This window comes from Lutra lutra, chromosome X, assembly GCF_902655055.1.
Source record: "Lutra lutra chromosome X, mLutLut1.2, whole genome shotgun sequence".
NCBI classification, from domain to species: domain Eukaryota; kingdom Metazoa; phylum Chordata; class Mammalia; order Carnivora; family Mustelidae; genus Lutra; species Lutra lutra.
This window is the reverse complement of record NC_062296.1, coordinates 54,186,667-54,199,472: the sequence shown is the minus strand read 5'-3', so window position 1 is coordinate 54,199,472 and position 12,806 is coordinate 54,186,667. Positions and strand designations below refer to the sequence as shown.

The following is a 12,806-nucleotide window of genomic DNA, read 5'->3' as shown; positions in this document are numbered from 1 at the left end:
ATCCTCCAAGTCTCAGCTCAGGCATCACCTCTTCCAGGAAGCTCTCCCTGATGGTCTAGGTAGATGTCCCTCTTTTGGGTACCCACAGCCCCCCTGTGTTCCCCTCTAACCCACAGGAAACCTCAGTACATTCATCTTCCCTACCCAACTGTGAATGCCGGGAATCCGGGAACTGAGTAATATTAACCACAGAACTTCCTGCTGGCAGTAGTACAAGACATGGCACATACTAGGCTCGTAACATTCACTGGACTGGCCTCTCTTTCAGAAATGCAGTAAGCTCCCATATGGCCTCTCCCCCCAGCTCCTCTGCAGCAGAGTTTGGCCAAGTTATTAATAATAATAATAATGCTTCTTGCTAAGGAAGCAGACACCGTGTGCTGAACACTTCACCTATGTCATCTTATTTAATTTGCACAATAATCATGAGAAGATTCATAACTATTTAGGAACTGGCCAGCCCATCAGATGGACAACTGCCTCCCTCCCACTGTTCTAAGGGAAATTTGGGGAGGGAAAACGATTTAGGTACTTTTCATCACGGATATGATGACAGTGATTCTAACGTGGCTATAGAGAGGAAAATACTGGCTTTGTTCAGGTGAGGGCAGCATCTTAGAATCCAGCAGGAAATCACAAGGCCCAGATCTGTGGTCATATTATCCCTTTAAAAGGGTATAAAAATCACATAGCTACAAAGAAATGGGTCGATATTAGGGAAACGGTACATATCAGGTGCTATTTGGGATAAATTTCCTTCCAAAATATTAGAGGACTCATCCTGATGAGCCCACGGGGCTCTGGCTTGTTACCTTTGTTTTGAAGATGTGCAGTGAGGATCCTGACCAAGTTGTTTTGTTTGCTACATTACACCTCTAGGGGGCAGGGTAGCCCCACAGATTATTTACCATCCTTCTCTCTCAGCTTTCCATCCTGATCAGAGCCTTGATGGGTATATTAGGCAGAGAGGCAATTTTCTGATATATTTGGCGGCAGGGTGGGGGTGGGGAGAGGTGCAACATGAATCTTTTCTATCAGAAAACATAGTTTTCTCATTTGCTACTTGAGAAAACCGAGGCTCTCAGAGTTAGGTGACTTGCCCAGAATTGGAGAAAAGTCCTCCTTCCACGGTGCTGCATTTTCCCTGACTGCTAAGGCCCCTAGAGAGATTTGGCTCTTAAGTGTTTGAGAACAGGCTTCCCCACATAAATGCTTTCAACGTGGATGCTTGGAGAGAGACCAAATAACTTCCAGGAGAAAGTCGGAGTAACTAGCAAACTACCTGGCCCTACATGAGTTACATCAAAAGTGGAAACCAGTCATTTACTCAACATCCTTCTCTAAGACCAGGGTTTATCCTTCTTCCAGGGAACACAGCAGGAAAAGAGTCAAAGGGGCTGAGTCTTATTTTGACTCTAAGACCCCATGCCTGGCCCAGGGTCTGAACCCAATAAAGACTTGATGAAAAATAAGTCACTTTCCACTAGACTGGGCAGACTGTGCACGGGTCCTATGCATGTCTAGGTAACGATGAGTGGACTGGCCGCGGCGTCCCCAAAGTTTTGTCTGACTCTGCTACCCTGATATCCTACCAACTGGAAAAATGAGTGAGTGCAAAAAGCACCAAAGAGTGGAGGCCAAACCACTCCTGGGAGCATGAGGACAAGGCCACACAGGAGCCAAGAGGATTCTGAAGTGGAGTTATTTCACACCACCAGAGCCCTGGAATGAGGAAAGACAGAGGCACCTCTGGCCATTAGTGCGCCAAGGCTTAATCTGACATTCATTTGTCTATTCACTGTTTCCTGGGCAGCTAATGTGTGCTGTGCTGTGTGTTTCCAAGCTGCTTGCTCTCTCACTCATGCCCAGAGCACCTGCCATAGGCAACATGATCTCGATACGTGTCAGTTCAATCTCAAGCTGAAGGAGCTCTCGATCCAGTAGGGAGGACACGAGATGCAAACAAAGAACCGGGGCAAAGTGCTCGTTTCAAGGGCCAGAGGTAACCAACATGGGAGAGGGAAACCAACAAACCAACATGGGAGAGGGGACAGGGCAGCTCGGCCTTGGGAAGCGGATGGAGCAGCAGCCCAGGAGAAGGAGGCAGCATGAGTGAAGACCGCGAGACCATGAGCAGACTGCGCTGGCTAATGAGGGGGTACGCCAGCCCTTCTGGTGGAGCACGGTGTATGGGAAGGGGCCTGGAGAAGAGGCGAGAGGAGAACGGTGAGTTGGGTACCGATCCTAAGAGGGCCCTGGGTGGCAGGTGGAGGAGTCCTGCAGAAAGCTCGGCCTGGCTGTGTGTTACCAGAAGCTTGATGGAGCAAAGGCAGGGGAGGCATCTATGAGAGGAGACTGTGGCAAAAATCTAGGCGGCAATCAGGAGCCGGACCCTGACTCGACTAGTGGTATCTGGAGCTCTGCCGGGGGGTGGAGGGGAGGCCAGAGCTGTGCCTGGAGTGTCTTTAAAGTCTTTCTACCTTGCCTGCGGGAGGCCATGGTGTCTCACAGACTCAAGCCAGACACTTCTGGGCCCCATGAGCTTGTGTAACCTCAGGCAGGTCGCTGTACCTCTCTGATCCTCATTGCCCTGTCTGAACAATGAGGATAATACTACCCCTTCACTAACCTGGCAAGGGACTCTGCAAATGAGATAAGCGGCCAGACTGCATGGTGGGTGAGAGCAATGCAGATGGACCCTGGAGCCTGCCACCTGGGCTCCTTCGAGCTCCTTCTCAGTCCTGCTGCTTATTCACTGAGTGACCTTGGGCAAGTTAACCAACCCTTTCTGGGCCTTGGTTTCCTCATCTGTGAAATGGATTTAATAACAACATCCACATCAAAGGATTCATGTGACAACTGAATGAATTAATACATGGAAATCGCTTAGAACAAACAGTGCTTGGCACTCAGTAAATTCAGTAAAAAGAAGGAGAAGGAGAGAAGAAGAGGAAGAAGAAGAAGAAGAGCTAGCTATTCTTACATAAAGCCACATAGGGTGGCACCTGGCACACAGAAGGCTGAGACTCACTCAGCATGTGTGTGGCCTCTTCTCCATGCTCCAGGTCTTTACTATGCTCTCAACAAATTCAGAGGCCCCAGTAGGCAAGGCAAAAGGTGGTGGGGGATGAGATGAAACAGTAGCAGAGGGCAAGCCTGAGTCCAGTCTTTCTCCCGCATAGGCCCCCGTCTGACACCAGGAGACACCTACTAACCTCAAAGCCCTCCAGCCAGGTACTCAGCCAGAGGCCTGCCCTGCCCTGATCCTTCCTTCCTCCCAGATCCTGCACACCCCCACCACCCTTGCTGCCTGTTTTGTGCTGAGCACTGTCGCTGCCATGGGCTAAGCCTGGCACCCTGTGTCTCTGGCCAGTAGGAAGGGGCTCTATAAGTGCTGAGAGCACGGTGTTTGCTCAGCCTGGGGGCCCCTCCTGATCTGTACACGCAGCCAAGAAATGTTTGTGGATGACAACAACCCCATTCCTGCCCCAGATCTAGACGGAGAAGCAAGACTCCTCTAATTCTCATTCAACTCAACATTATCATTTCCTCCCACACAAGTATAATGCTTCCAACACAGTGGGGGGAAAATAAATGGCTTACCCTCCTGGGAAGAAGGAGAACCCCAGCCCCGGGAAAAGCAACCAAGACCCCAGAGGAGACACACTTCCCTGGGGCCCCTCCCTGGGCTCACTCTCATCACCCCCACTTCCCCCCAGTGCCCTCGGCCCCTGCAGGAAGCACACTGACACAACCCAGCAGCCACGCAGTAGACCATGCATTGCCCTGGCTGTCAGGAACACCAGGCCGGGCCCTCTGGTTGCTGTCCCCCAGTGTGAGCTAGCTTGCAGGGTGGGTGGGCAGGGGAGGAGGTATGCCTGGAGGGGGGTGGGCAGAGGATGGAGAGTTACCACCCAACCAGCTTCAGCCCACCACCGCCTACAGCGGAGCCAGAGCTGGGCCCCATGCACAAAGCGTGGGAAATACAGCTCTCTTCAGTGTAGAGTGTCTCAGCAGTGTCCCCCAGCACACCCATAAATCATTCCAGGCGCCAGAACTGCAAGGGGGGCCAGGCCAAGATCAACCAGGAACGCAGAGCTCTTCTCTGATCATCTGGAGAGGGGCGGCCATGCCAAGGATAAAAGATCTGAATGTTGATGGAGCCCAGCAGTGACTAACAAACAAAGAAGCAAACAACCAAGCAAAGCCCTCACATCCAGAAGACCAGTGGCCGGAAGGAGGTTGAGCCTCCTCTCACTCTATGCTGCACTAAAAAGGCCACACCCAGAGCACAGCAGAAGGCAGACTGGCATCCGGGAACCTGTCCAGAAGAGACAGTGCGGGAGGATGTGGGACTCCGGCGGGGGGGGGGCGGGGGGAGTGGAGCAGGACATGGGTGGGGGTGGACAAGACAGCCACTTTCAGCTGCAGCAGAGCTAAAGTTCCCAGGACCAAAAGTCTGTCTTCGGGATAGTGTGACCTCGGGCGGGTCGCTTCACTCCTCTGAGCCCCCTCAGTTTCTTCAGCTATAAAATGTGCATTGTGGTGACAGACCCACAGGGTCGCGGGGAGGACTGAATTAAATCCCCAGGTACACGGGGCCCTCAGCAAGAGGCAGCTGGCCTCTCTCCCCTCTTTCTCCGCCAGAGGGAGCCTGGGGACCAGAAACGCCTATAGCCTGTACCCGCTTTACCTATCCTCCCCCAGTGCGGCAGCCTCTGCTGCGAAAACTCCCACCCTGCCTGCCCTGGCTTCCCGAGGCAGCCTTCTCACCCACTCCTTACAAACCCAGAACGACCCGGCAGGGGAGTCTCCTCGGCAGCTGTGGTGGCAGCAATGGCTACCGCAGCAACAGGCCCCTTCCTGATGCCTGGCTGCGAGGGAGAGTGGAAAGGAGGGAGACACAGGACCCTCTTCCCTCCCCCGTTGGCGCCCCCACTCATCCCAGCGTCAGCTCCTCCTGCTCAAATCCTCTAGATATCTAAGGCTCTCCTGGCCTCTCCCAGCTTGTGACCTGGCCAGGTCCCGAAGCCAACAGACTCCTGTGGGTTGCCAAGCTCTGGTGGAAAAATGACAGGCCTTGGAGCAGGTGGACTTGGGTTCGAGTCCCAGCTCTGTTAGGAGCCAGCAGCATAACCTTGAGCAGAACCCTTTCATCTTGGAGCCTCGGTTTCCCCATCTCTAAGATGGAGTTGCTACTGTTCACTGCACAGGGCCTGTTGTGAGGCCCCAAAGAGGCAAAGGTGGATGTGCAAATATTTAATATATGGTTAGGAGAGATTTAAAGTACTATCTAAACCCTCCTATTAATCCAGTTGAGGGAAAGAAATCCAACAAACAGCCTGGAGGGTTTACAAAAGACAGAGAGGCAGGCCTGTGCGGATGGCAGAAGCACAGAGCTCAAGAGCAAATGGGCTTCCAGCCAGCCAAGAGATTCAGATCCATGGCTGCAGGATGGAGAATCTGAGGGTAATGGAATCCTGGAACTGGGAAGACCCAGGTCACTTCACTGGGCTCTACACTGGATTCAGGAATGGTGCTTTCTCTGGCTCTTCCCGACACCCACTGGCCCTCTACTGGACATGTCCAGCACCCCCTGCCCCGGCCAACCATCTCTTGAGTCAGTCCACTGCATCACCATCCAGCCAGGTTGGAAAGTTCTCCCTGAATTATCCCCCAATTTCTGCCTGCTCCTGGTTCTGCTCCCTCGAGCCACACATAATGAGACTATCACAGGCCTGACCACTCTGGAAAAGTATTCCACAGCCAGGCTCAAGGACCACCATGTCCATCCAGTCTCTTACTCCCACTCCCACCAGGGGCCTCTCCTGAAACAGCCTCGTTCAGTGGGTCTGGCCCCTTCCTTCCTCCAGCGTGGGACCCACACAAGCAGTCAGTCTACGGGGAATGGGCTCCCAGCAGTCATGCCTGGACAGGAGAACCCATCTCCCTCGCCCCCGGACTACTCTGGGGCAGCGCACACCAAAACTCAGCTGAGGGTGCACTGCAGCGGAGCCCAGCTGAGCCCTCGAGCTGCAGCTGCTGCTCCTGGGGCCCAGCCATCTCAACCCAGCACCCCAGCCTGCTGCCTCACCACGGGGGAGTTGCAGAGAGCTGTCTCCCGGCAGATTTCCTGAGGCAGAAGGCTTCCCCACCCCCAGCCCAGCCTCCAAGAGACACTCCACTGGTTGTGGCACATGGTAGGACCAGCTGAGCAGTGAGAGGAGGGGGAAGGCTGTCCATTCGCTAGAGGACTTCAGACTTGCTCTGTAGTGTGGCTGTATTAGTCACAGAACCATCAAATCTAAGCTGGGGGACCTTAAAGAGCATTCGAGGCAGACAAGATATGGGGGGGAACTGATGGCCCGAGAGAGGAAGGGACTCAGTCAAGGTCACGAAGCCAATCTGCAGCACAGCTGGAAGGGGGACCCAGGTCTCCTAACTCCTGGTTCAGTGTTCTTTCCAATACAGCAGAAGGAAAAGCAGGGAGCCTTCAGGGAAGCCCTGTGAGCCTGCATGCCCTTGACTCTCTTAGCCTGACATTTATCTCGACCAGCTCATGGTACTGTCTGCAAGGAAGAAGTGGACCCAGCCTATGTCCCACCAACCCAAGAGACACTGCCAACATGTCCCGAATAGGCTGACACAGGCCCCAGAAGAGAAACTGGCACTGATCCAACAAGAGGGAAGATCTGTAGACTTCCCTTCCTGGTAGCTCTTTCATTGGGTGGTGTTTTTCTCCAGGGTGGAGAGGGGTGGTCTTTGAGGAACTAGCCAAGGGCCTGGCCTCCATCTTTGCTCCCCCATCTCTGCTCCCCCCGCCAGAATGTGCTGCAGTTCCCCTCAGAGGGGCGTCTCAGCCTCCAGCAGCCATTCTGGTCCCCACCTGCCTATCTGGGAAAGGATGGGTCTGAGACTGTCAGAGACAAGATCAGGCCTGCACTCAGCACCTGCAGAGGAGACCCAAAGGTTGGTTGGGGGGGCGGGGGGAGAATGGGGGCTTTCTTTCCCTCGGGGCTCTGAGGTGACACCATCAGATAATAAAAATCCCAAGCAGCACCTCCAAAATAAATAAATAAATAAATAGCCATCCTCTGGCAAGGGTACAGCTAGGCGGTGAAGAAGTGGAGGGGTGATGACTGCTGTAGGCCCTCACTTCGTGGTTTTGAGAAAGAAGAGACACCTGCACTCATCTGGCCAACCCAGGCTGGGGTGGCTAGAGAAGGGGAGGCGGCTGCTTGAGGAGGACCCAGCTCCTCCTGACAGGCTGGGACGGGAGAGGAGGACATGGAATCAGGCACGGACTTCTTACTTTATCAGCCATACAAGTTGGAGAGGGAACTAGAGGGGAAGAGCTGGGGTGAACGGAGGGGTGGGTGGTGGTACGAACACACGTTCCTTACTTTCTCTGGAGGGTTGTGGCCGGGCTGGTGCTGGTACTGGTGCTGTGGCCGCCGCCGGCCCCGGGGCTGGAGCTCCTGGATGCGCCACGGCTCATCTGGCCCCGCTCCCGCGGTGGCCGGGGCCCCACGCCCACCGCCGCCGAATAGCCGGCTTCCTTCTCGCGGCCCGGGTGAGCTGGCCCGGTCTCCCGCCCGCCACGCTCGCGACCCAGGGCTGGGTTCTCGTGGTGCAGGTGGCACTGGGCCACGTCGCGCTCGCGGGCTGGGTAGCCAGTAGTGTCCTGGAGCGGGTAGGCGGCGTCCCGCTCCTTGTCCCGATACACCGCCTCCCGGTTCTGGTAGGCGCCGTCCCGGTTCGGGTAGCCCACGTCCCGAGCCGCCTGGTGGAACTGGCTCTCCCGCAGCTCTCGGTGGTGAAACTGGGTCTCGCGCAGGTTCTGGTACTGGCTCTCGCGGCCGGGGCTATCCCGCGCGCCGTGGGGGTCCCGGTGCAGCTCCCCGCGGTGCAGCTGGCTCTCCTCCCTCAGGTCGCGGTTCTCCTGGGTGAGCTGGTCCAGCTGGCCCTCCAGCTCTTCAATGCGCCGCCGCTGGGTCTCCAGCAGCTGCTGCTGGCTCTCGATGATGTTGTTCAGCTCCAGCAGGTACTCCACCGCCCGGTTGGGGCTCTCGGATCCCGGACCGCCCGGGGGCCCCGACCCCGCCTCCATTCTGGCTGCCCAGGGGCAGGGGAAGGGGCAAGAAAGCCCGGTCCCTGCTCGCTCACGGCGCCACCCTCCCCCGGGCCCAGCCGGGGGAGGGGGCCGGCGGGACGCGAGGGCGCGCACCGGGCTCGAGGGCCCGGGGGCCCGGGGGGGCCCGGGAGACAGCTCTGGGGCCGACGGCACCGGGAGCAGGAGCTGAGGCTACCGCTGCCGCCGCCACCGCCACGGCTCAGGAGGACGCGGCCCACGGCGCTCCGCCCGCTGCGGAGTCACTGCGCAGCGCGGCCGCGCGGGACCGCCCCGGCCGCCGGCCCGCCCCCCGCCCCTGCCCCCACCCCGCGCGCCCGGCCCGCCCCCGCGCGCCCCACCTGCCGCCGCCACCAGAGCCCGAAGGCAGACCCGCCCTGAGACACTCGCGCCGGCCGCAGCATGGGCTGCGGGGAATCTCTCTGTGCCACCGCTCCCAGGGGCTTCACCCAATGCAGCCCAACGGAGCCCTCCATCTCGGTCCATTCCAATGTCCCTGGGGTCGTCTCAGCCCAAGATCCTCATCTAAGACATCCCTGGAACACCCATTGCAGGCAGCCTCCGGATCCGGGCCTCCAGAGGACTCCGCCGGGACGTCCTATCTCAGGCGACCTCCCTCCCGCCCACATCCCGGGTAGTCCCGGGATCTCTCATCCTAGCCAGTCCCTGGACTATTCTTCCATCTCAGCCAGCCCCATGTCTCTCCAGCCCAGGGAGGCCACAGCTCCCACTTCCCAGGCAGCCCCCAGAACATCACCTCCCTTTCCCCACAGTCATCACAGCCATTCACCCCCCACTGCAGCCAGTTCCTAAACTCTCCATCCAATGCAACATCCAGATCCCCCACCCCCTCAACCCCAGGATCACGAAGGTTACCCAGTCCCTGGGTCCTCCAACCAAGGAGGTCCCAGGATCCCATCCCAACAAGTTCTGGGACTCCCCATCGCAGCTTAGGATCAAAGCTCCATTCATTCCTTCAACTCTCACTTTCTGCCCTCCTTTGGAAATGCTCTCCATTGTGTCCATCGTCTTCATCCAGTGGAACTGTACCCATCTTTCAAGACTTAAATGCCACCTTATTGAAGCCAACCTTGATTTCCCTGGCCAGAAGTGCTCGCTTTCTCTCTTCTCTCAACCTCCCATTTCACTTCTTTACACTTCTCTTGTGGTACTAGGGGACAAGTGGATCTCTGCTTTAAAATGCATTCATTTGTGTTCTTATTTTATGTCCTCTGCCAGGTCGAGCTCCTTAAAGCCAGAAACATGTTTTTATTCATCCTTGTGAGCAGGTTGGGGTAGAGGAGAAAGCATCCATTTTATAGTGAGACAAAAAAGGATTTAAATTCTATCTTCTCTCTGAACTTCCATTTCTCCAATCAATAACACCTGTCTGGTAGGAGTGGTCTTAGAAAAAAGCAGGTAAAAACATTTGGCACAGAAAGCACAATCCACAGAATAGGAGAAAATATTTGCCGATGGTATATCTGATAAGTGTTTTGTATTCAGAATACACAAAGAACTCTTAGAGCCCAACAACAAGAAGACAACCCAATGTTTTTGAATGGGCGAAGAATTAGAAGAGACATCGCTCTGAGGAAGATACAAAGGGCCAATAAGCTCATGAAAAGACACTCACCATCATTAGCCACCAGATAAATGTAGATCAAAAACCACAATGAGACACACACACACACACACACAATGAGATTTCTGTGCTACCCATATGGTGTTGTTTTGGGTTCCTGTCATAACTTTCACAATTTCCAGAGCCTTTAGTGTCCTCCACATGAAGGAGGAGGCTGTCCTTAAAGTCTTTGCAGCAAGAACCCTCTTAGGTGGCACAAGCTTGACTTCCAAGCGGAACTGTACATCTCTAAAGAGAAAAATGAAGGCATCTACAGCTTAAATCTGAAGAAAATCTGGGAGAAGCTTCTGCTGGTGGCTTGTACCGTTGTTACCATTGAAAACTTGGTTGCCGCCAGTGTCATATACTCCAGTAATAGTGGCCAGTGAGCTCTGTTCAAGTTTGCTGTTGTTCCTGGATCCACTCCTACCGCTGGCCACTTCACTCCCCGAAACTTCACTAGCCAGCTCCAGGCAGCCTCCCCGGAGCCATGACTTCTGGTGATGTCTGGTCCCAGGGCTGATCACCAGTCTGTCACCTAAGTGTCTTATGTTAATCTGCTTACCAATGCTCTGTATTACACAGACACTCCTCTGTGCCATGTCAGCATTGCCATCCCATGCAACAACAAGGCAGAACCCTCGGTGGGTCTGGACCAGGAAGTTCTTTCTGTGCATGCATGGCATCATCTCCCATGAGCACCCATGGGAGGTCATGCCTGATCTCTACTTCTACAGAGATCCTGAAGAGATTGAAGAGGAAGAGCAGGCCACTGTTGAAAAGGTTGTGTCCAAGGAGGAATTTCAAGGTGAACGTACTGCTCCAGTTCCTGAGTTTACTGTTACTCAACCCAAGGTCCCAAACTGGTCTGAAGGTGTGTACGCGCCTTCGGTGCCTTTCATAGAAGTTCCCTGCTGAAGACTGGAGCGCTCAGCCCACTACAGAAGACTGGTCTGCAACTCCCACTGCTTCAGCCACTGAATGGGTAGGAACAACCGTTGGGTGGTCCTTTGGGATGCAAAATGGTGTGGTCACTTGGGAGGGCAGTTTGAAATTTTCTCAGAATGTTAACCATAGAGTTACCATATGACCCGGGAATTCCACTCCTAGGTACATAGCCAAGAGAAATGAAAACATATGTCCACCAAGAAACGTGTACGTGAATGTTCATAGCAGCATTATTTGCAATAACCAAAAAGCAGAAACAATCAAATGTTCATCTGTTGATGAATGGGCAGACAAAATGTGCCATATCCACACAATGGAGTACTTTTCAGCCATAAAAAGGACTGAAGTAATGATCCATGCTAAAACATGGATAAACCTTAAAAACATTATGTTACGTTATGCTAAATGAGACACGAAAGGCCACATATTGTGGGATACCTAGGCGGCTTAGTTGCTTTAGCGGCTCACTTTTTATTTTGGCTCAGGTCATGATCTCAGGGTCGTGAGATGCAGCCCCCTCTTGAACTCCATGCTGGGTATGGAGCCTGCTTAAGTTTCTCACTCTCCCTCTTCTTCTGCCTCTTGCTCCTGGCATGCGCTCACTCTCTCGTTCTCTCTCTCTCTCTATTAAGAAGAAAAAAGGGTCACATATCGTGATTTTACTTATATAAAATTCCAGAATAGGCAAATACATAGAGACAAAAAGCAGAGTAGTGCTTGCCAGGAGCTGGGGCATGTGTTGGGGAAAGGGGAGTGACTACTAACAGGTATGAGGTTTTTTGAGAGAGAATGAATGTTCTAAAATTAGATTGGTGGGACTCCTGGGTGGCTCCCTTGGGTAAGCCACCGACTCTTGAGTTCAGTTTGTGTTTTCAGGGCTGTGAGATGGAGATCCGAGGTGGGCTCCTCGTTGGGCGTGTAGTTTGTTTTAAGACTCTCTCTATCCCTTTCACTCTGTCCCTACCTCTTTCTCTCTCCCTCTCTAAAAATACCATAAATAAAAAAATAAAATTCAATTGTGGTGATGGTTGCACAACTCTGTTAATTAAAAACCACTGAACTGTACATTTTTAAAGGGAGAATTTTATGATATGTGAATTTTATTTCGATAAGGCTAGTTTAAGAAAAAAACAAATACCTTGCACAGAGTGTAGCACATAACAGCAATTACAGTAGTAATAACTAACACTTCTATGGAGCTAACAATGTGCCAGGCACTGTGTTAAGCATTTTACATTACATCACTTAATCCTTATGACAATCCCATGAGGTAGGTAGTGTTATTACCCCCATGTTACAGGTAAGGAGAGTGAAACCCAGAGGTTGAATGACTTGCCCAGGGTCACAAGGAGGCATAGCCAGGATGCTCAGAGTTTTCCTTCTCGCTTCTTCATATCTTTTCTCAGTACTTTATACAAAAAAGATGCACCATCTTTGTGTTAACACATCCATCAAACACTTCTATTCATCCAGTGAACACTTACAGAGTATTTATTATGTTCTAGGCAATACCTGCATTCTCATCCTTATCCTTGCTTCTTTCATTCAGATTCCCTGTGGGGCATGGGGTGAATGGGTAGGGAGATTCATTCACAAAATACTTGTTGAGTCTCTACTATGTGTCAAACACTGTTCTAGACACTGAGGATAGAATAATGAATAAAATAGACAACAACCTCTAACCTCATGAAGCTAACATTCTAGTAGAACAGAGAGACAATAAACAAATAGAAGATACAGAGCATGTTGGATGGTATACTAGGTGTCTTTGCAGATGTCATCAAGTTAAGGTGAGGCCATACTCCATTAGTGTGGGTCCTAATCCAATGACTGGTGTCCTTATAAGAAGAGAGAAACTTGGACATAGACACACACACACACACACATGCACGCATGCGTGCACGCACAAAGGGGAATGACATGTGAAGACAGAGGCAGACATTGCAATCTACAAGCCAAGGAATGCTAAGCATTGCCAGTAACCACCAGAAGGTAGGAAGAGACAAGGAAAGATTCTTCCCTAGAGACTTCAGAGAGAAGCATGGTCCCACCACCACCTTGATTTCAGACTTCCAGCCCTCAGAGCCCTGAGAGAATAAATAA

The 12,806-nt window shown here is 53.0% G+C and overlaps 1 protein-coding gene and 1 pseudogene across 3 annotated transcripts in view; one reads left to right on the top strand and one right to left on the bottom strand.

The window, feature by feature from the left end:
• The window catches only part of IQSEC2 (IQ motif and Sec7 domain ArfGEF 2), a 76,369-nt gene extending 68,017 nt beyond the window's left edge, over positions 1-8,352 (bottom strand). For 2 of the 3 annotated variants that reach the window (XM_047715605.1, XM_047715601.1), the window contains exon 1: positions 7,404-8,352. In XM_047715605.1, the coding sequence (XP_047571561.1) occupies positions 7,404-8,110 (707 nt within the window). In that variant the 5' untranslated portion in view covers positions 8,111-8,352. The remainder of the gene's footprint in view (positions 1-7,403) is intronic. The other variant, XM_047715604.1, reaches the window with a different exon arrangement.
• Positions 8,353-9,854: 1,502 nt separating this feature from the next.
• LOC125091488 (40S ribosomal protein SA-like) lies at positions 9,855-10,845 on the top strand (annotated as a pseudogene).
• Positions 10,846-12,806: the final 1,961 nt, after the last annotated feature.